General features: G+C 41.1%; 1 protein-coding gene across 12 annotated transcripts in view; it reads right to left on the reverse strand.

Moving 5' to 3' along the window:
- LOC126213448 (THAP domain-containing protein 5-like) overlaps positions 1-24,298 on the reverse strand; it is a 261,788-nt gene that overhangs the window by 215,412 nt on the left and 22,078 nt on the right. For 5 of the 12 annotated variants that reach the window (XM_049941202.1, XM_049941200.1, XM_049941203.1 and 2 more), the window contains 3 exons: positions 17,938-18,012; positions 16,839-16,913; positions 2,940-3,014 (listed from right to left, as the gene is read on the reverse strand). The exons of 5 other annotated variants lie outside the window; for them this stretch is intronic. In XM_049941202.1, coding sequence (XP_049797159.1) covers positions 2,940-3,014; positions 16,839-16,913; positions 17,938-18,012 — 225 coding nt within the window. The remainder of the gene's footprint in view (positions 1-2,939; positions 3,015-16,838; positions 16,914-17,937; positions 18,013-24,298) is intronic. 2 more of the 12 variants (XM_049941201.1, XM_049941199.1) reach the window with 2 other exon arrangements.

Here is a 24,298-nt window from a genome sequence, read left to right on the forward strand (position 1 = left end):
CTGAGGTGCCACCCCACACCTCAGTATTTGCTCTTTAGCAAAAAAGCTTGATGGAATCTGGTGCAGAGGACTGGTAGTGGCACACACAAACACGCAACAATACCCCACCGAGGGGTCAACCCCTCACAGCTCCACGACTGTACCTTACTGACTTACTCTGCCTTCCACATCCCCAAAAATTTCCTCCAGCCTCCACGGAAACAGATTACTTCTAAACACGCACCCACAACACTATAGTCAACCTTCAGGGCAAGACTCTGATCCCTGCAGAAATGTCAGTACTGTCTAAAGGCCTTACCTTTAGTGCAAGTTCTACTTCAACCGTGCTGGCGTCATGAAGGACCTTTTTTCCTTTACGTGTTCTTTGCAGTTGAAACATTCTTTGTCACACACCCCACTGTCAACAGTCAACCAACCCCACATACAACCTTTTTTTTAGAACAGTTCCAATCTCCCTCCAACCGTCATCCTCCTCCCCTTCCACTCAAGTTATCCCTCAGCTATCTTTCAGGAATCCCCCTCACCTAAGCCTCTGCTAACTGTTTCCCACCACCTCCACCTTACTCTCTGTCTCTCTCTCCCCTTCTCCACCACCACCTTCATCTCCTCCCCCTCCCCTCCCTCGTCACCCCTCCATTGACCCATCTCTATCCACTATACGGTCTCTTTAATTCATCCATTTTCCTCACTATCACCTACAACTACCCAGGCAACTACGAGGGTTGTTTTTTAAGTAAGGGCCGTTGGCGCGTATAGTCCCGTAGTTCGCGCGGACGCCGCAACAAGCCACCGCGCCACTTGCTGGCATCCTTCCCGTTCACACTGATGCAAGTTGCAGCTCTGTAGCTGAAGTGTACGCATCGCTGTGCTACTTTATAATGTTTACGATTATTGATTCGCCTGCCGCGTGTGAGATACAGTCAGTGATACGTTTTTTGACCGCGAGAAGCCTATCAGCTGCAGAAATTCGTCGTCAGTTAACAGAAGCTTATGGCTCGAATGCAGTGAGTGAAGGTAAAGTGCGTTAATGGGTTAGAGAGTTTAAAAATGGCCGTCAAAACGTCCATGACGAAGAACGCTCGGGCCGGCCCTCTGTGATCACTGATGATTTTGGTGGCTGCAGTCGAAACAAAGATTCGTGACAACAGAAGATTCACTAATTCCACTCTTTCTTTGGAATTTCCACAAGTTTCGAGATCGGTTTTGTACAAAATTGTGTATGAAAACCTAAACTTCAAGAAACTGTGTTCTCGGTGGGTACCCAGACTCCTCACAGAGGACCACAAAGGGAAGAGATTTGCCACTTCATTGGACTTTTTGATTCATTACGAGGAAGAAGGGGATGACGTGTCGAGTCAAATTGTCACTGGAGATGAAACGTGGGTATCCCGTATCACTCCCGAAAGCGAGCGACAATCGATGGAATGGCGACACACAACCTCACCCGTCAAGGTCAAAGCCAAACAGACGCTGTCAAAGCGCAAGATTATGGCAACTGTGTTCTGGGACCGGCGCGGTGTTTTGCTAGTGGACTTTATGCCACGAGGAACGACAATCAACTCAGATGCCTACTGTGCAACTCTAAAGAAGCTCCGCAGAGCAATTCGAAACAAAAGGCGCGGCATGCTGACAAAAGGAGTTTTGCTCCTGCACGATAATGCTAGGCCTCACACCTCTCAAAAGACTCGGGATTTGATTGATTCTTTTGGCTGGGAAGTTTTGGACCGTGCACCGTACAGCCCCGACCTCGCTCCTAGCGATTTTCACCTTTTCCAATACCTGAAACACCATCTTGGCGGGCAGCGCTTCAATGACGACGATGAAGTGAAAGCGGCCGTGAACTCTTGGCTGTCGGAGCAAGCAGCCGAATTCTTTGAAGAGGGCATTAAAAACTTAGTTGTATGGTATGACAAGTGCTTAAATAAACAGGGCAACTATGTAGAAAAATAGGTAAAAGTGTGTAGAATGAGAAAATAGAAGTTTTTTTACAAAAGTATTTGTATTTTATTTTTTAAAAAATAATAACGGCCCTTACTTAAAAAACAACCCTCATACTTTTGATAATCAATATTTAGTAATCAATCTCACTGCTACACCATGCTTATACATTTCTGTGCCCCCCCCCCCCCCGTCTCTCTCTCCCCCCCCTGTGTGTGTTTGTGTGTGTGTGTGTGTGTGTGTGTGTGTGTGTTTGTGTGTACTCCTACCAGGATAAGACCAAGAGCTCAAAAACTAATGTTAATTGTTTTTAATAGTGTGTTTCTGTGTGCCACAAATCAATCCTTTTTAAGTAAGTGGTTGCCTTTCCCTTATTTTATATACTTTTGCAGCCAAGGAGTTCGATTATTGTTATATATCTTAAAATGGTTTAATGTGTCTTCAAACACTTCTATCTGTGTGATACAATATTCTGAGAGAGATATTCTTCATTCTTTGTATTTCTGTTTCACATCAAGAGCACGAACAATGCAACAGTCTGATGACAGTATCTTTGATGAAATATTGCATATCTGATTCCATTGTGTTTATTCAAAGTTGGTTGTAAAAAATAAAACAACTTGACGGCTATTATTTATTACGTTAAAACTGTTCACTTCCTTGCTAATCTATATCAACCAAACGCACGCACACACACACACACACACACACACACACACACACACACACACACACACACACACACAGATGTTACATGTGAAATATAACATTTCATGACTGAAGTTAATAAACAATGTCACATTGAGAACTCTGCTTGCAGAGGGATTTTCATAATAACTGAAATATTTTTATGTCTTTATTGAGAAATTAAATTGATATTGACACTATCAGTGCCTAAAGCTTTGGAGAAGTAAAGTAAATGTATGATACTAAATAATTTTCAGAGAGTATATTCCAGTAGACTTAAAGATAAAAAAAGTACTGTGATATGTAGCTCTCACCTCTCCAGCTGCTGCATATGTGGACTCATCAGGATCATCTGCTGGTTCCTCCTTCACTATTGTGATTTCACATCCCTGGAACAGGTAAGTTTGACATTCTAAGTAAGCACCAGAAGTAGTCAGAGTAACAACAAATTTTTGAGAAATTTGAGAAATGTAACTGCAAATCAAAGTCAATAACAAATATTAACTACGTGGCCATAGTGTTCACATCTCTTGACAGGATTGTTAATACACACTCACTCAGTACTTCCTTATGGCTTCATCTTCTGGTGGTAATGCAGCTAGCATCAAAGAAGTACATATTCTACAGAAATATCCAATAAGGATGTTGTGTTAAACTGACAGCCAAGCCTTTTATAGGAAGCCTGGTACAATACCTTGGGACTCACATTCGTGTGCCAATACTTTTACACCCTAATGGTTTTTTGATATTGATAACAAGAATAAATTCACAGCCACAAAGAAGAACAACAAGGAAGGAACATTAGGGTCAAATCGCCCATCAACACTGGTACGATTACAGACAGAGCAAGCACTAATCTCACATAGACTGTGGAAGAAAATCAGACTTGATATTTTCAAAGGAACCACCGCAGAACTTGTATTAAGTGATTTCGGAAAACAATAGAAAAAATCCAAGCCTGGTGTCTTCCCACTGCACTCCCACAACACTGCAGGTAAAAATAATTTTGGTACAGACTGCACTAACCTCTCTATGGTTCAGAATGGAGTTTCACATTCTGGTCCACAAGGATGCAACAGGCTGCCGGTAGAACTCAGACGGGGGATTAGAAACCACCCGATTTTCAAAACACGAGCAAAGATTGCATTATTAGCTGCTCCTCCCCATAATTTATCGAAGTATTTGGACAAGGGGATGCAAGTTCCACATGCTTGCAATGTCCATATTTTAGCTTTTGACTTTTGCAATATACAGACAGTGGACATAACCTTTGTGAAGCTATAAAAATGCTTAGTTTGAGTTACTGGATGAAAACAGCTGCTGAGTAGTATAGTATTTCATGTGGAATGGCAATTTCTACGAACAGCTTGAAGGCATCGCCATAGGTAGACCTCTTAGTCCAGTCGTGGCCAACTTCTTCATGGGACATTTCGAAGCACAAGCACTGGAGTTGGCGACTTGTAAATCTAAGGTGTGGTACAGGTACGTCGATGATACTTTCGTGGTGTGGAGCCACGGTGAAGAACAGCTCGGTGACTTCCTAAGACACTTGAACAGCCTCCGTGCCAACATTAAATTTACCACGGAAGTAGAAAAGGACAAAAAACTGCCATTTTTAGATGTGCCGGTCACAAGGGATGGCAAAAACCTGGGTTACAGCTTGTATCGAAAACTGACACACACGGACTGATACCTGCACAAACTATCAAACCACCACCCGAGCCAGAAAAGAAGAAATGTCGGGTACGGCCTTTCTGCCATGCATTCTCAGAGTGACAGACAGAATCGGCTACATATAGCACAAATACGGCGTCAAGGTGATTTTCAAACTGACAAGGAAGATGAAAGAGATCAGCAAAGGAGAAAAGGGACCCACTTGCAAATGTCGGGAATATATCGCATACCGTGCGCATGCAGAAAGGTTTATGTCGGAATGACTGGACGATCAATCGACACCAGGATCACAGAACATAAGCGACATTGCAGATTGGGGCAGGTGGAGAAATCGGCCGTGGCAGAGCGCGCACTGAGTGAGACCGCCCAAGTAATAAAATTCACCGACACGGAAGTTCTGGCTGTAGAGAAGCACTATCACACCCACTTGTTCAGAGAATCTGTAGAAATACAAAAACACGCAAACAGTTTCAACAAGAAAGAGGAAAGCCTTAAGGTGTACGGACCCTGGCTGGCTTCTCGTACTGCAGCGAACAACCGTCGCAGGTAGCAAGAGGAGAACTGCACCGGAAATGACCGCGGAGAAGCCCTCGGACGTCGGTGCGCCAGGTACTTACAGTCTGCGGCCGCGAGCTCGGGTCCAATTCACCACCGGCAATGGAGGGTGAAGCTTTGACAATGCCAGCCACTCGTGCTGGCGAAACGTCAATAAAATCATCAGACGAACATCGGCCGAAGAACCCGACACGGAAGCCAATCGGCAATTTACTGCTCAAATGTTTGGCATCTGTATCAGGTCTAATTAAAGAAAGACATCAAAGCAATTCAGAGGAGGGCTGCTAGATTTCATACTGGCAGGTACAAACAACATGCAGGTGGAAGGTACAAACAACACACAAGTGTTATGGAGATATTTCGAGAACTCGTATGGGAATGTCTGTAGCGAGGAACACTACTGAGAAAATTTAGAGAACTGGCATTTGAAGCTGACCGTAGAACGATTCTACTGCCTCTAACATACGAGGGCAGTTCAATAAGTAATGCAACACATTTTTTTTCTCGGCCAATTTTGGTTGAAAAAACCGGAAATTTCTTGTGGAATATTTTCAAACATTCCCGCTTCGTCTCGTATAGTTTAATTGACTTCCGACAGGTGGCAGCGCTGTACGGAGCTGTTAAAATGGCGTCTGTAACGGATGTGCGTTGCAAACAACGGGCAGTGATCGAGTTTCTTTTGGCGGAAAACCAGGGCATCTCAGATATTCGTAGGCGCTTGCAGAATGTCTACGGTGATCTGGCAGTGGACAAAAGCACGGTGAGTCGTTGGGCAAAGCGTGTGTCATCATCGCCGCAAGGTCAAGCAAGACTGTCTGATCTCCCGCGTGCGGGCCGGCCGTGCACAGCTGTGACTCCTGCAATGGCGGAGCGTGCGAACACACTCGTTCGAGATGATCGACGGATCACCCTCAAACAACTCGGTGCTCAACTTGACATCTCTGTCGGTAGTGCTGTCACAATTGTTCACCAGTTGGGATAATCAAAGGTTTGTTCCCGCTGGGTCCCTCGTTGTCTAACCGAACACCATAAAGAGCAAAGGAGAACCATCTGTGCGGAATTGCTTGCTCGTCATGTGGCTGAGGGTGACAATTTCTTGTCAAAGATTGTTACAGGCGATGAAACATGGGTTCATCACTTCGAACCTGAAACAAAACGGCAATCAATGGAGTGGCGCCACACCCACTCCCCTACCGAGAAAAAGTTTAAAGCCATACCCTCAGCCGGTAAAGTCACGGTTACAGTCTTCTGGGACGCTGAAGGGGTTATTCTGTTCGATGTCCTTCCGCAGGGTCAAACGATCAACTCTGAAGTGTATTGTGCTACTCTTCAGAAATTGAAGAAACGACTTCAGTGTGTTCGTAGGCACAAAAATCTGAACGAACTTCTCCTTCTTCATGACAACGTAAGACCTCACACAAGTCTTCGCACCCGAGAGGAGCTCACAAAACTTCAGTGGACTGTTCTTCCTCACGCACCCTACAGCCCCGATCTCGCACCGTCGGATTTCCATATGTTTGGCCCAATGAAGGATGCAATCCATGGGAGGCACTACGCGGACGATGAAGAAGTTATTGATGCAGTACGACGTTGGCTCAGACATCGACCAGTGGAATGGTACCGTGCAGGCATACGGGCCCTCATTTCAAGGTGGCGTAAGGCCGTAGCATTGAATGGAGATTACGTTGAAAAATAGTGTTGTGTAGCTAAAAGATTGGGGAATAACCTGGTGTATTTCAATGCTGAATAAAACAACCCCTGTTTCAGAAAAAAAATGTGTTGCATTACTTATTGAACTGCCCTCGTACATTTCGCGTACGGACCACGTACATAAGATACGAGAAATTAGGTTTCATAGAGAGGCATACAGACAGTTGCTTTTCCCTGGCTCTGTTTGCGAGTGGAACAGAAAAGGAGATGACTAGTAGTGGTACACGGTACCCTCCGCCACACATGTAAGGTGGATTGAGGAGTACTGGTGTAGCTGTAGTCCCCATAACTATCGGCATGGATAGACTAGTGCTAGTCATAATTCATTCTCTGTACGATTTATGTAAGTATACAACAATGATTGCTCACGGTCGTTAATGTATAAACTGACTAATTCTGGATCCCTGAGGGTATCCTTTGTAATGAGATTTGCAGAAAATGATGTGTGAATGAATTAGAAAATAAGCGGGTAGAGCTGCTCATTGAACTCCAGATGGAGAAAATTGAAACACACTTTATAATACAAAGTATGTCCATATTAGTAAAAGTGAAGCAACACATCACTGCTGACAAATACACATCTCACAAAATTTGATATCTTATAGAGGCTTACACAACGGTCATCCTTCCTCCACACAACACAGATATGAAAGAGTCACGTGGTTAACAGATGGGCTGCAATAAGTACTCTCATCAAAACAAAATAAGGCTGTTTACTTAGTACAGATGTAGTGTTCACTCGGCAGACGTAACTAACAAATGTATTGTGTAATGCAGATATCCAGAACTTTGCCAAGGCCTCTAGAAAGACACTGAAAGCCTCACAACATACAGGGTTATTACAAATGATTGAAGTGATTTCACAGCTCTACAATAACTTTATTATTTGAGATCTTTTCACAATGCTTTGCACACACACACTAAAACTCAAAGTTTTTTTAGGCATTCACAAATGTTCGATATGTGCCCCTTTAGTGATTCGGCAGACATCGAGCCGATAATCGAGTTCCTCCCACACTCGGCACAGCATGTCCCCATCGATGAGTTCGAAAGCGTCGTTGATGCGAGCTCGCAGTTCTGGCACGTTTCTCGGTAGAGGAGGTTTGAACACTGAATCTTTCACATAATCCCACAGAAAGAAATCGCACGGGGTTAAGTCGGGAGAGCGTGGAGGCCGTGACACGAATTGCTAATCATGAACTCCATCACGACCGATCCATCGGTTTTCCAATCTCCTGTTTAAGAAGTGCTTCTGCTTTAGCCTTTTCCGTAAGATTTTCCAAACCGTCAGCTGTGGTGCGTTTAGCTCCCTGCTTGCTTTATTCGTCGACTTCCGCAGGCTACGCGGGAAACTTGCCCCCACGCGTTCAACCGTTTCTTCGCTCACTGCAGGCCGACCCGTCGATTTCCCCTTACAGAGGCATGTGGAAGCTTTAAACTGCGCATACCATCGCCGAATGGAGTTAGCAGTTGGTGGATCTTTGTTGAACTTCGTCCTGAAGTGTCATTGCACTGTTGTGACAAGCACGACATACGCTTTCTCGGCTCCTGTCGCCATTTTGTCTCACTGCGCTCTCGAGCGCTCTGGCGGCAGAAACCTGAAGTGCGGCTTCAGCCGAACAAAACTTTATGAGTTTTTCTACGTATCTGTAGTGTGTCGTGACCATATGCCAATGAATGGAGCTACAGTGAATTTATGAAATCGCTTCAATCATTTGTAATAGCCCTGTACTTCCTTAGCAATACACTTACTCCCAGATGGTATTTGTTATTAATATAAAATTGAACAATGGAAAATCCAGGATGGAATGTAACAATATTATGAAAAGGAAAGTTGCTACTCACCATATAGCAGAGATGCTGAGTCGCAGATAGGCACGACAAAAAGACTCTCACAATTAAAGCTTTTGGCCATTAAGACCTTCATCAACAACAGACGACAGACACACACTCATACTCACACAAACGTAACTCACACATATGACTGTAGTCTCAGGCAACTGAAGCCACACTGCCCGATTACAGTTGATTTTAATTTGTAATGTTGTTGTTGTTTTCTTTAGTGTGAAGAGTGGTTTGAAGCAGCTCTCCACACAACTCTGTCCTGGGCAAGCCTTTGTATGTCTGAGTTACTAACGCAACCGCATCCACTTTAATCACATTACTGTATTCGAGCTTTGGTCTCCCTGCAAAATTCTTTTCCACCACATTTCTCTGCAGTATCAAACCATCAATTCCTTCACGCCTCAGACTGTGTGGTATCAATTGAACCGTTCTTTCAATCAACTTTGATCGTCAATTTCTTTTCTGCTCAATTCAATTCAGTACCTCCTTATATGTTATTTGATCAAACCACCTAATATTAGGCATTTTTCTAGAGCACCACATCTTCAAAAGTTTATATTTTGTTCTTTTATGAAGTGCTTATCATTCATGTCTCACTTCCCCACAAGGCAAGGCTACACCCCAGGTAAATACCTTCAGAAAAAGACTTCCTCACACAAACTGTAGTAGTAATACTAGTAATAGCTTTATTCATCTGTAGATCTCTTTTTACAAGGTTATAGGACATGCCATAGTATTTACAAGTTTAGACCAATTTAAAATAAGCTAGTTCCTATACACATATATTTACAAACTTCTGGTTAGAGACAATCATTAGATTTACTCCTGGTATACAATACTTTTTCTACAAATAACTTATTAAATAATGTAATGCCACACTTTTCACTCATATCTCACTATCAGTCACTACACGCACTATACACACATTGTTTCATAACACACAAAATGTCACACACACACACACACACACACACACACACACACACACACAGGTGATCTCTGGGTCATTTTCTGTACCGCAACTTCCCATTTGCTATCCTGAAAAACTGAGTCAGCATCCCTCCATAATGAGTGAGATGTTGAGCTCAGAAAGAGGAAAAGGTATTAGTATTGTGCCATGCATAGCTTGGGGGTAAGTATTTCTAGACAGGAAAAAAAGAAGAGAAAAACATAAAGTGAAGGTGTTAGGTGGAATGTTGGATATTTTATAATCATTATTAGTATTATTTATTTGTATAACATTTCATTTTTTATCAAACCCCTACTCTGTTTTAGCTAAGTAATCTTTCAATGTATAAAACGTATTGCATCTTGTTGTAGATGTGATCTTCAGTCCTGAGACTGGTTTGATGCAGCTCTCCATTCTACTCTATCCTGCGCAAGCTTCTTCATCTCCCAGTACCTACTGCAGCCTACATCCTTCTGAATCTGCTTAGAGTATTGATCTCTTGGTCTCCCTCTTCGATTTTTACCCTCCACACTGCTCTCCAACACTAAATAGGTGATCCCTTGATATCTCAGAACATGTCCTACCAACCGATCCCTTCTTCTGGTCAAGTTGCGTCACAGATTTTCTTCTTCCGAATTCTATTCAGTACCTCCCCATTAGTTACGTGATCTACCCATCTAATCTTCAGCATTCTTCTATAGCACCACATTTCAAAAGCTTCTATTCTCTCCTTGTCCACCCTATTTATTGTCCACATTTCACTTCCATACATGGCTACACTCCATACAAATACTTTCAGAAACGACTTCCTGACACTTAAATCTATACTCGATGTTTACAAATTTCTCTTCTTCAGAAACACTTTCCTTGCCATTGCCAGTCTACATTTTATATCCTCTCTACTTCGACCATCATCAGTTATTTTGCTCCCCAAATAGCAAAACTCCTTTACTACTTTAAGTGTCTCATTTCCTAATCTAATTCCCTCAGCATCACCCAACTTAATTAGACTACATTCCATTATCCTTGTTTTGCTTTTGTTGATGTTCATCTTATATCCTACTTTCAAGACACTGTCCATTCCGTTCAACTGCTCTTCCAAGTCCTTTGCTGTCTGTGAGAGAATTACAATGTCATCGGCGAACCTCAAAGTTTTTATTTCTTCTCCATGGATTTTAATACCTACTCCGAACTTTTCTTTTGTTTCCTTCACTGCTTGCTCAATATATAGATTGAATAACATCAGGGACAGGCTACAACCCAGTCTCACTCCCTTCCCAACCACTGCTTCCCTTTCATGCCCCTCGACTCTTATAACTGCCATCTGGTTTCTGTACAAATTGTAAATAGTCTTTCGCTCCCTGTATTTTACCCCTGCCACCTTCAGAATTTGGAAGAGAGTATGCCAAGCAACATTGACAAAAGCTTTCTCTAAGTCTACAAATGCTAGAAATGTAGGTTTGCCTTTCCTTAATCTACCTTCTAAGATAAGTCGTATGGTCACTATTGCCTCATGAGTTCCAACATTTCTACAGAATCAAAACTGATCTTCCCCGAGATCGGCTTCTACCAGTTTTCCCATTCGTCTGTAAATAATTCGCGTTAGTATTTTGCAACCGTGTGTTATTACACTGATAGTTCGGTAATTTTCACATCTGTCAACACCTGCTTTCTTTGGGATTGGAATTATTATATTCTTCTTGAAGTCGGAGGGTATTTTGCCTGTCTCATACATCTTGCTCACCAGATGGTAGAGTTTTGTCATGACTGGCTCTCCCAAGGCCATCAGTAGTTCTAATGGAATGTTGTCTACTCCGGGGGCCTTGTTTCGACTCAGGTCTTTCAGTGCTCTGTCAAACTCTTCACGCAGTATCATATCTCCCATTTATCTTCATCTACATCCTCTTCCATTTCCATAATATTGTCCTCAAGTACACCACCCTTGTACAGACCCTCTATACACTCCTTCCACCTTTCTGCTTTCCCTTCTTTGCTTAGAACTGGGATTCCATATGAGCTCTTGATATTCAGACAAGTGGTTCTCTTTTCTCCAAAGGTCTCTAATTTTCCTGTAGGCAGTATCTATCTTACCCCCAGTGAGATAAGCCTCTACATCCTTACATATGTCCTCTAGCCATCCCTGCTTAGCCATTTTGCACTTCCTGTCTATCTCATTTTTGAGACTTTGTATTCCTTTTTGCCTGCTTCGTTTACTGCATTTTTGTATTTTCTCCTTTCATCAATTAAATTCAATATTTCTTCTGTTACCCATGGATTTCACCTAGCCCTCGTCTTTTTGCCTGCTTGATCCTCTGCTGCCTTCACTACTTCATCCCTCAAAGCTACCCATTCTTCTTCTGTATTTCTTTCCCCCATTCCTGTCAATTGTTCCTTAATGCTCTTCCTGAAACTCTGTACAACCTCTGGTTCTTTCAGTTTATCCAGGTCCCATCTCCTTAAATTCCCACCTTTTTGCAGTTTCTTCAGTTTTAATCTACAGTTCATAACCAATAGATTGTGGTCGGAGTCCGCATCTGCTCCTGGAAATTTCTTACAATTTAAAACCTGGTTCCTAAATCTCTGTCTTACCATTATATAATCTATGTGATACCTTTTAGTATCAAGTTGTACTTGATGCTGTTGATAAAGATGAGTGTCACAGGCATATTTTTGGATCTTTCTAAGGCATTTGCTACAGTCGACCACAAGATTCTATTAAATAAATTAGAAGCATTAGGAATAAGAGGGGTAGCTAATGACTGGTTTCAATCATACCTAGCAGATAGGGTACAAAGAGTAGAGACAACACATACTTCAAATAGATCTAAACATTTAGTATAACACTTATCAGAACCAAAATTCATTAATATAGAGGTTCCGCAAGGTAGCATTTTAGGACCAATACTGTTCCTGATATACATCAATGACTTTCCCAGTAGTGTTATTCATGGTGAAAAAATTCTCTTCACTGATGACAGCAATATTATAGTCACTGAGAAAACAAGAGAACTCCTTGCCGAGAAAGCAAATTATACTCTCAAGGAAGTTTATGGTTGGTCAGTAAGCAATAAAGTGACGTTGAACATAAAGAAAACTAATGCCATGAATTTCAGTTTGAGGGGAAAGAATGACAATGTTAAATTAAATGCAGATGGCACCTCTATAGACTAAGTAACAAATGCAAAATTTCTAGGAGTGAATATTGATTCTCAGTTGAAGTGGTGTAAACACAAAGGTACTTGCCAGCAGAATGTCATCAGCATGTTATGCCCTTAGAATTCTATCATCAGTGTGTAATATGCAGTGTCTTTTAGTTACATATTATTCTTATGTATACTCAGTTCTTAGCTATGGCATTCTTTTTTGGGGGACAAACACACAAAATAGGAACACAGTTTTCAAACTCCAGAAAAGAGCCATAAGAATAATAACCAAAAATACTAGTCGAGCTCATTGTAAAGATCTGTTCAGAATTTCGGGGATTTTAACTGCTCCATGTGAATACATTTACCAGTCAGTTGTACTCATCAAAAATAGCATTGGTAATTACTGCACAAACAGCTCTATCCATGACCATGCAACAAGAGATAGACTCAACTTACATTTTCCAAGAAAAAATAAACATAAAACTCAAAACAGCATTTTCTACCAAGGAATAAAACTGTACAATAAATTACCGAAAGAGATTAAAAAAAAAAAGGTAGCTAAAAAGTACCTGTTGCGCAATACAGAGTTAGATATAGTGGGAATTAGTGAAGTTCAGTGGCAGGAGGAACAAGACTTATGGTCAGGTGAATACAGGGTTATAAATACAAAATCAAATAGGGGTAATGCAGGAGTAGGTTTAATAATGAATAAAAAAAATAGGAGTGCGGGTAAGCTACTACAAACAGCATAGTGAACCCCTTATTGTGGCCAAGATAGACAAGAAGCCCACGCCTACCACAGCAGTACAAGTTTATATGCCGACTAGCTCCACAGATGACGAAGAGATTGATGAAATGTATGATTAGATAAAAGAAATTCAGATTTTGCCACTTCAGAAACCAAACTTTGATTCGCTTAAAAGATTGTACTTATTCAGGTAATTTATTAATCTGTCTTTCACAACTGCTTCTATTATTTTTGAGAATGCTGACAGCAGGGAAATGGGCTGGTAATTTTGTATGTCTTCTGCATTACCTTTCTTAAGCAATAGTACAACTCTTGCCTGTTTTAACTGCTCTGGAAATGTCTCTGATGTGAAGGATTCATTTCTTATATTTGTTAAGGGGCCTTGTATAATCCCTATGCATTGTTTCAGTACTCACATTGGTACTTCACCTGAGCCTACTGACTTTTAATTTTTTAGTTCAAAAAATGGTTCAAATGGTTCTGAGCACTATGGGACTCAACATCTGTGGTCATAGGTCCCCTAGAACTTAGAACTACTTAAACCTAACTAACCTAAGGACATCACACACATCCATGCCCGAGGCAGGATTCGAACCTGCGACCGTAGCAGTCGCGCGGTTCCTGACTGAGCGCCTAGAACCGCTAGACCACCGCGGCCGGCAATTTTTTAGTTTTTGAGCAGTTTTATTGACTTCATTCTCTGTGGTTGGCAGTAACATCACTGTATTTAGTGCAACAGTATTTACCAGTGTTATATTTGTTTTGGGGAATTTTTACTGTAATTTCTCCGCAGTACTTGAAAAATGCTCATTTACATAGTTCGGTAAGTGTTGTCGATCATTTATTACCTTATCCGCCTCCCTTAGCAGTATGTTATTCTGCGTTCGTTTGCCTCTTCCTGTTTCCTTTTTTATAACGTCCCAGATTGCTTTGCTTTTATTCTCTGCATTATACATTATTTTGTCATTAAATGACTTTCTTTGCAGCAGTCAGCACCTTCCTATAGATCTTTTTGTATCTATGATAGAAATTTAACAATTATGGATCATTGCTAATCTTTTTCATGGGACTGAGGTGTTTAAGTGTTTGGGAGGACTTCTTAATACCTGCTGTTATCCATCTGTTTTTGTGAGATGTTGATACAGACATGCATACTTTTGGAAATGCCCTTTCAAAGTTCAATATCTGATATTAACAAATTATTCTGTTTTGGAAATGCTTGTCTTCCTGTTGCCAGTCTGAAATCCATATCTTCTCTACTTCAGCCCTCTTCAATTATTTTGCTGCTCAAATAGCAAAACTCATATACTACTTTTAGTGTCTCATTTTGTGATCTAATTCGCTCAGCATCAAGTGGTTTAATCAGACTATATTATATTACCCCTGTTTTACTTTTGTTGATGCACGTCTTATAAAGTATTTTCAAGACAATATCCAGTCCGTTCAACTGCTCTTCAAAGCTCTTTGCTGTCTCTGACAAATATACAGTTTCATTTGCAATACCAGACATAAAAACAATTTGCAAGCATAAAAACAATTTGCAAGCATAAAAACAATTTGCAAGCAGACATTATAATTTATGTTTGATTCAATGTATGCTTTGCTTCCATCCTCTGTTTCTAGAAATTACTTTTTTATGTAGAAAGGAAACTGAGAAGAATTTATGTGGTCATCTAGAAAGGACACCAAGAGCAAGTCTTGATAGGGAATTCAAAGTTCTGATAGTAGAAATAAAAAGCTTAAGGTTTGCCAATAATTTTGTCATTCTGTCAAATTGTGAAGAACTTGAAAAACTACTTGAGTTCAATAGACAGGGTCTTGACAAGTGGTTATATAAATAAAATTACAACAAGGGTAAGCAGAGCACAGTCAAATTAAGGCAGGTAATGCTGAAGGGCCTTGCTGTGGTTGCTTCTGCCTGTTAATGAATAAGATGATTGTCATTCTGGTATTTATGGAACACAGTGTGTCAGTGAATTAATTTATTCATTCACTCATCGTCAAAAGCACAATCGTAGAATATATAGAAACTAAGCATCTACTCTGATAGGGTCACTTACAGCGTATGCCAGACACGAGATGGCCAAAACGTGTATGGCAGCGGACTCCACACCAAAGAAGAAAGCACGGTAGACCTACGAGATGCTGGAAAGACAACGTCAACGAAGCAATCACACAAGAGGTCTTAATGAAGGAGACTGGAATGACTGAACGATGGAGATTGGAATGCGAGAGGTGGCAGCAGCCGTGGAAAACTCGCTTAAAAAAAAAAAAAAATTAATGCTACTCTATCTAGATGTCATTACTGAATAAAAATGAAAATGAATCGCCGGCCGGTGTGGTCGTGCGGTTAAAGGCGCTTCAGTCTGGAACCGCGTGACCGCTACGGTCGCAGGTTCGAATCCTGCCTCGGGCATGGATGTGTGTGAAGTCCTGAGGTTAGTTAGGTTTAATTAGTTCTAAGTTCTAGGCGACTGATGACCTCAGAAGTTAAGTCGCATAGTGCTCAGAGCCATTTGAACCATTTTTTTGAAAATGAATCTTCTTTACATACACTGAACCCTAGAGAGAGAGAGGGAACTTATTACTACAGCATTAAACTGTGAAACAAATGTACCATAATTGGCAAGTGGTGAAATATAGCTGCTACTACTCACTCAAATAGCTCCTCTATTGACTCACGAGGCTGAGTACACACTGTATCTGTCCTCCCATCGAGGAAAACACCTTGGCAGTACCAGGAATCGAACCGAGTTCCTCCACGTGGCAGCCACGTGTGCCAACCACTCGACTACATAGGATGACAAATTATGTAAGTACTACCGTTTTACAATGACAAAATGTAAGGGTAACTGTCCTATATTCCATTTTATCCCAATCAGCAGGACAGCCACCACAGCAGACTGCTCGGTGTCCCTGATGTGATTCATTATGAGTATAAATTAGCTTAACATGTGTTGAACACTGTTGCTCATCTTGCACAGTAGCCATCCATTCACTTTTTCATTCATTGTGTTTCATAGATGCATTCAGAAAGGAGATCTTCAGAGTTATGTATCAAGTCAAACGGTACAGTATGAAAGGGAGAATCCAGTAAGCAACACATCAACAATTAACTATTGTCAAGCAGCTACAAACAATCTGTGTCGATTCTGTTCAATCTGGCCCAAACTGAAATAGCAGGAAAGCACCTTCTCTTAAGAAAATACCTACTATCTCGGTTATGATAAATCGCTGCCATTTTTCTACTGCCGCTCTCTTATTTTTTTAATACTGCACTGACACTTATTAAGAATAGCAGTTATCTACAGAATAGAGTATTTTTCATGGTGAATAATACTACTTGTCCTTCAGTTAACAGGAATCTTTGATACTTGTACAAATACATTATTTTCTCTCAGCATGGCGAGCCCTGGCAGAATATACATAATTTAGCAGTTAAGGTAACAACTCACTGAAGACTGCCTTTTCAACACCCAGTGTCTCTACTACTTAGTGAGTTGTTGCCTTTACTTCTTATATTATTTACATTTCACCAGGGGCTTCGTAATACTTGGAAAATAGTATTAAATTAAGGAGGTCTCACCTCTTCAGATGCTGAATTCACAGATTCATCAGGCTCTTCCATCGGTTCCTCCTTCACAACGACGTGCTCACACTCCTGGAACACAAGAGTCTGAACACTAAGCTAGAACAACAAGCAGTTAGAGTAACAACAAACCCTGAAGAGGTTTTAGAAATGTAATTTCAAATTAACAGTAATAAAGAATATTAAAAAAATTGTTTCCACCAGCAGAAAGGTTTGTTAGTATACTTTCAATTAATTCTGCCAAATCCTGACAAAATATTCATGTACTCATCATCCGGGGCAACAACACAAACTAGCCCCTTATATAGTAAAAGTAACAACTCACAAAGTCGTGTCTTGTTTCTGTGCCATTTAACCATTAGGAGCATCTACTAGTCAGTAAGTTGAGGATAGGAAATTTGTTGTATGTGGTGTGCGGTTGCTAATTTCCTTTGCAAAATGCAATAAATTTGGATATGTATGCTACTTCTTCTATCCGTGTGTCCTTTAAGACTATATCCACAGATTCTCAGCAATTCGAGTATCACTAGTCAGTATGGAACCCCTACCAGGTAGGATCAGTAAAGGTTAGTGAAAGAATCCAAAGTGTGCCACCTTTTATCAAAGGATGTGTAGATAATCAAAATTATATACCTCATAACTTAAGAATCTGAAACAGTGTATTCCAGTAACTGAGAAATCCAAATACAAAAGTATGACAAAATAGCAACACTGAAACACTTGGAACAAGTCCAATTGTATTAAATAATTTAAGAAGTAAAGACAATGTTTGGTTTGTGGGGCGCTAAACTGTGCAGTCATCAGCGCTCGTACAAAGTCCCATCTTTACGCAATCCAATCTAGCCACTTTCACGAATGCTGATGAAATGATGAGGACAACACCCAGTCCCCAGGCAGAGAAAAATCCCAACCCAGCCGGGGATTGAACTGGGACCCGTAAGAAGTAAAGGTAACAACTCCAATGCTTAGCGTTTTGGTGATACGCCTTCCGACTATTCAGCACCTTAGCAAGTAATACCTTTACTTCTCATATTATTTGCATTCCACAAGAGCTTTCTAATATCTAGAAACTACTTTTAAAATATGGAGCTCTCACCTCTTCAGTTGCTGAATACATAGATTCATCAGCGTCTTCTACTGGTTCCTTCTTCACAGTCATGTGCTCATACTCCTGGAACACAAGAGTCTGACATGCTAAACTAGCACAAGAAGCAGTTAAGAGTAACAACAAATCCTTATGAGCTTTCAAAAATGCAATTCCAAATTAACATCAATAAAGAATATTAAAACAGCGGTGTTCACCTACAGAAGGAGTCGACAGCATACTTTCACCTAATTATGTCCTAAAGCATAAAATTATGGGCCAATGCAGCTGAAGTCAAACAAGTATTCACTCTACTTAAGTAAGAACTGATAAATGGCCACCAAGCAGAATCCTAGGGATTCTTACATTCTTTTTTTGTACCAACACATTTATCCTGTAATAACAAGAGTGTGTTTAGGACAAACTATGAAATTCAGAGCCATAATACACAAAAAACAAATGAAAAAGATAAGTGTTTAATGCCTTGTTGACAATGGTGAGGTCATTATAGGCACAGAAAGTGCTCCGACTCGGGGACATTGTGGAAGGAAACTGTTCCATCCTTCTTAAAGAGACCGTGCCAGCATTTGCCATCTGCTGTTTTGGAAAATGAAAGAAAGCAAATGTGGATGACTAGATGGCAAACAAACTGGTGTCTTCCACAACACAAGCCCAATGTCTTCCTATCCTGTCCCCCAGCTTAGTCACAACATTGAAATTAGAAATAATTTCTGTATAGACAGTGTGGGTCCACCTATGTAGTATGTAGCCAGTCAGTCAGTGCACGGACTTCCACACAGAAGAGCTGGGTTCAATTCCTGTTACTGCCGGGGATCTTTCCTCAGTGGAAAGACGGGAAGGGGATGTAATCAGCATCGAGATGTCAACTGAGGAGCTACTCGACAAGTAGCAGCAGCTGTAGGCCACGAAAAGTAGCGAAGGCCGGGAGAGAGGCGTGCTGATCGCACGACCCTCCATTCGACATCCAACGCCACTGGCATAGGATGGCATGGCGGTCAGTTGGTAACAACAGGCCTGCCAGGTCCTGCGGATGGAATTTTCAATATAGACTGTGTGTCCCTTTTTAGTCTATGGAATGGAGTGTTACATTCCAGTGCAAATGGGCATAACTTGTTGACTGTCAACAAATAAGTGGTTTCGCTCATACCTGAAAAACAAAGTGCAACAGGTCCGAGATCTCTCAAACGAACTACTATCATACCATGAAACACCTTGCTAACCCTGAATACATTAATAATGGAGTCCCGCAAGGAAGTGTGCTTGGCCCAATACTCTTCTCAATATATATCTATTATTTTCCCTAGTGTATCACACACAGTGAAACAGAACTGTTTGCTGTTGACAGTAGTATTCCAATCAGTATGCATCACCAAGTGTTACTAAATGACAAAGCTGAAGAAACATTCGTGTATGTACACAGCTCGGCAGACAATGACAAATTAACCTTTTACAAAAAACAAAGAAGGTAGTGAAAACAAAATTTCTAGGGAGCTATACTGACAATAAGCAAAGTGGAATGAGCATATAATTGCCCTTGGGAAGCAACTAGTTTCAGTACGCTTTTCACTTGGGATAACACATTTTTGTATGTAGTACCACGTGGATCAGAACAATTTACTTTGGATATATTCATTCTGCAATTGGTAATGGGATAATGTGCTGGGGAACAACTGATCAGAATATACCTCCAATCTTTAAGCTACAAAAAAAAAAAAAAAAATGGCTGCCCAAATTATGACAAAAGTAGCAACACTCACTGCTCTGAGTTTTTTAAATCTACAGGTATTCTAACTGTTTTGTGTGAATACATTTTGCAAACAGTGATCCACATGGAGAAAGACGTGGACCGGTAGCCAACGAACAGATCCCTACATCAACACGGATCCATATCTGGCCAGCACTTACATCTCAGTAGGAAAAACAAAGTAAAACCCAAAATAGTGTGCTATATAATGGAATTCAATTATACAATAAACTTCCACAGCAGATCGAAGACAAAACTTTAGCATGTGCCTTCAAGAATACCTTTAAAAAAATTTTGTTAGAAAAGTGTGTACACTGTGAAGGATTACCTAAAGTGATGGGTAAATTTTGTTGACAATTATACTACTGATTAATTACTGCAATTAAGAAGCACTTTACAATATGTTCAAAAGAACAGCAAAATATTTTGTACAAACATGTAATGTAGTAACACAAACAATTTATGTGTTTATAAAGGGTGTGCAATAAGTCATGCAACACATTATTTTCTCAGCCAATTTTCGTTGAAAATGTGGAATTTGTTGTGGTACATTGTGGAATATTCTCACTTGAGACCCTATAGTTTTATGAAATTCCAACAGATGTTGGTGGTATACGTAGCCTTCAAAATGGCATCTGTATCAGAGGTGTGTTACAAGGAGACAGCTGTCACCAAGCTTCTTTTGGCAGAAAACAGGACACTGCAGATATTCACAGGCACTTGCTGAATGTCTACGAGGACCTGGCAGTGAACAGAAGCACAGTAAGTTGCTGGGCACGGCATTTGTCATCTTCGCAACAAGATCGTGCAAACCTGTCCGATTTCTGCGCATCAGTAAATTGAAGAAATGACTTCAGCGTGTTCATCACCACAAAAATGCAAATGAACTTCCCCTTTTCTATGCGAATACAAGGCCTCACACACACACACACACACACACACACACACACACACACACACACATGAGAGAAACTCACAAAACTTTACTGAACACTTCCTCATCAAACCTACAGCCTGGATTTCACACTTTCCGACTTCGATCTATTTGACCCAATGAAGTATGCACTGAATGGGAAGCAGAATGTATATGATAGGAAGGTTATTGATTCGGCAAGACACTGGCTCTGACATTGATCACTGGAGTTTTATCATGTGGACATACAAGCAGTGGGGAATAATTTTAAAAAATGTGTTGCATTACTTATTGAATGCTCCTCATATTTGTGTGTTGTAATTGTATATGTTTACATATATTTGTGTCTGCAGATGGATGAATAAATAAATCTATAAAATGAGTCAGACAGAAGATTTGAAACACACTGATATTCAAAACAAAGGAAAAGGTTACAGTATTACCCATTTCTCCTCATATCTCATTCAACTGATGTACAAGGGTCACTGGGGAAAAAAAAAAGGGGGGTTGCGCCTGCATAATTAAAACTGCTGAAGGGACCAAAATCCCACTGTTTCCTGAAGAAGGTGTGGTCCCTACACGAGTGCCAACGCCCAAAATTCACTTCTAGAGGGTCACGGGCACACATCCGTATGCCGACAGGGCAAGCACTTGTACATGTCGCCTGTCCACTGAAAACGGAGGCTTCAGAAGGAGAGCAAATGGGTGTTGTGCATTTCTTCACAGCAGGAGTGCTGGGAATGTAAATTCATCAAAAAATGGCACAAGTGTAAGGGGAGTAGAGCACGTCCGATGCAAGTCCAATGCTCAATCCAATCCCTGGGTTGATGGCTGCCACTGTAGCTTGCCAGTCTCGAGTAACCTGTCAGACAATGGTACCAGTAGTGTTGTGCAGCATTACAGATCACGCGTCATTGGCTGATGGTATCCATCCTTGCTTGAATCACTTGTGCCACAACTTTACCCTCGCATTCGGCACTAAATGCTCTTCACTCACTTGTGCCATTATTTGATGAATTCCCATTCCCTACACTTCTTCCACTGTCACAAAATGTGCTATATCCCTTTGCTCTTCTTCTGAAGCCTCTGTTTCACCACGGACATTTGACATGTTTTCATGTGGGTGTGCACCTGTGTACCTCTAGCAGTGACTTCAAAGCCTCAGCACTCTAAAAACTGCATCGGAGTAGTGATTTCTTTTTCTTTGGACGAGCAGAGGATTTTCTTCAAAGTACATGCTTTTATACTAAAATATGTATTTAAAGTAATGTAGTGATGGTAGCCAACATTATTAGCGTAAGTTGATTACTACTAGCATCATTTGCTGTTAGTATAATCTACAGACAGTAGTGGATGTTTCTGGTTGTTAATGTATGAACTGAGACACCATCAAACTCATGAGGGAGAAGCTTAATTAAAGACTACTACAATCACTTTTAAAAATCAAAGTCTGTCCAAGAACAAAGCAAAATATCCCTACCACACACATTCATCTCATGAAATATTATCTCTAATAAACACTAAGCACACAGTAAAGATCATGCACACAAAATTCACCCCCTCTACACACCATTCGAATACAAAGTGCTCAATGGGTGTGCTACTTAAGTACCATCATCCATGCACCGTAAGGCAGTCTGCGAAGTGCTGACTCGGCAAAAGCAACTAATGAACACACAGATCTCCAATAACTTTGCACAGCCCTCTACAAAGACCTTAGAACCCTCATGCTGTACTCACTTTCGAATACACTGAGTCCTAGATGGTGTTTGTTACTAATATAAAAAAATCAGTTACAGCCAACTTTAATTTGCAACGTTGTTGTTGTTGTTGTTGTTATGATCTTCACCCTGAGGACAGGTTTGATGCAGCTCCCCTTGCTACTCTATCCTATCCTGTGCAAGCCACCTCATCTATGTATAACCATCGCAGTCTCTGTCCTATTGAACCTGCTTACTGAAAGCGTGCCTCTGTCTCCTCCTAAAAAGTTTAGCTCCACACCTCCTACCATTTCACGACTGACAATTGCCCGATGCCTCACGATGTGTCACATCAGCTGATCCCTTCTTTCACTCAAGTTGTGTTCCCACTTGCTTTTTTCCCTAGTTTGACTCCGTATCTCCTCCTCCATTATTCGATCTACCCATCTAACCTTCAGCATTATTCTATAACGCCATATTTTCAAAAGTTTATGTTCTCTTCTTGTCTCAATTGCTTATTCTCCACATTTCACTCCTCCCAAACCTACACTCTATACAGATACCTTCAGGAAATATAAGGTGTACAACTTTGCTTCCACCGTTTGCCGGTAGGTGGCGACAACGGTAAGTAGCGGTCGAAAGAAACAGATCGCAGACGTCAGGCAGTTAAATTGGACTTCAGTCAACATAACCTCATTCAAACATTAGTCGATTTGTGTCTGCACCATAAAGTTGTTCTTGATTGAAAATGTCAGTTTACGAGACTAATCCTCATCATTTGTGGGAAGTTTTACTGTTTTGTTTCAATATGAAGAAATCAGTGGCCGAGTCTCATCGGATGCTCTCAAGTACGTACGGTAAGGATGCTATTAGCGAATGTATGTGTTGCGAGTGGTTTCAACACTTCAAGAACAGTGATTTTAATGTCATACACCGGCATAGTGGTGGAAGAGATAATGTTTTCGAAGATGCAGAATTGGAAACATTGCTCAGTGAAGACTTGCATCAAACTCCAGAAGAATTGGCACGATCAGTGGGAGTGACACAGCACGCCATTCCAAAATGTCTCAAGGCTATGGGCACGATTCAGAGCTGAAACCGAGAGATGTTGAACGGAGTTTGTGTGTTCGAGAACAGTTGCTTCAGAGACAAAAACGGAAGAGATTTCTGCATCACATTGTGACCGGGGATGAAAAATGGGTTCATTACGATAACCCTAAACCCAAAAAATCAAGGGGATATCCAGGCCATACTTCCACGTTGACGGCCAAACCGAATATTCACAGCTCCAAGATCGTGCTCTGCATTTGGTGGGACCAGCTCGGCATCATGTACTATGAGGTGTTAAAGCAGAGAGAAACAATCACAGATGCATGTTATCGAACACAATTAATGCACTCGAGCGGAGCATTAAAATGGCCGCAATACAGCGTGAGGCACGATAAAGTTATGTTGCAGCACGACAACGCTCGACCCCACATTGCAAAAGAGGTCAAAATGTACTTGGAAACGTTAAAACGGGAAGTCCTACCCTACCCGCCGTATTCTCCAGACATTGCTTGCTCTGACTATCACCTGTTTAGACCAATGGCGCATGGCCTGGCTGACCAACACTTCCGATCTCACGAAGAAGTCACAAATTGGATCAAATCGTGGATCGCTTCAAAAGATGAACAATTTTTTTGACGCGGGATTTGTACACTGAACAAAAGTTGGGAGAAAGTAGTGGCCAGCGATGGAAAATACTTTGAACCATACATGTGTAACCAATTTGTTTCATTAAAGCCTCAAATGTTGGAGAAAAAACGATAGAAGCAAAGTTGTACACCTTGAACTTTCCAACACTTAAACTGACATCTGATTTCAACAAATTCCTCTTTTCATAAGTGCTTTTCTTGCTATCACCGGTCTGTTCTTGCTGTCACCGTCTGCATTTTCCACAGTCCAGTGACATTAATGTGGACCACCTGTCAACAGCCTGAATGACCACCTTCT

Source organism: Schistocerca nitens, chromosome 11 (assembly GCF_023898315.1).
Source record: "Schistocerca nitens isolate TAMUIC-IGC-003100 chromosome 11, iqSchNite1.1, whole genome shotgun sequence".
Classification (NCBI taxonomy): domain Eukaryota; kingdom Metazoa; phylum Arthropoda; class Insecta; order Orthoptera; family Acrididae; genus Schistocerca; species Schistocerca nitens.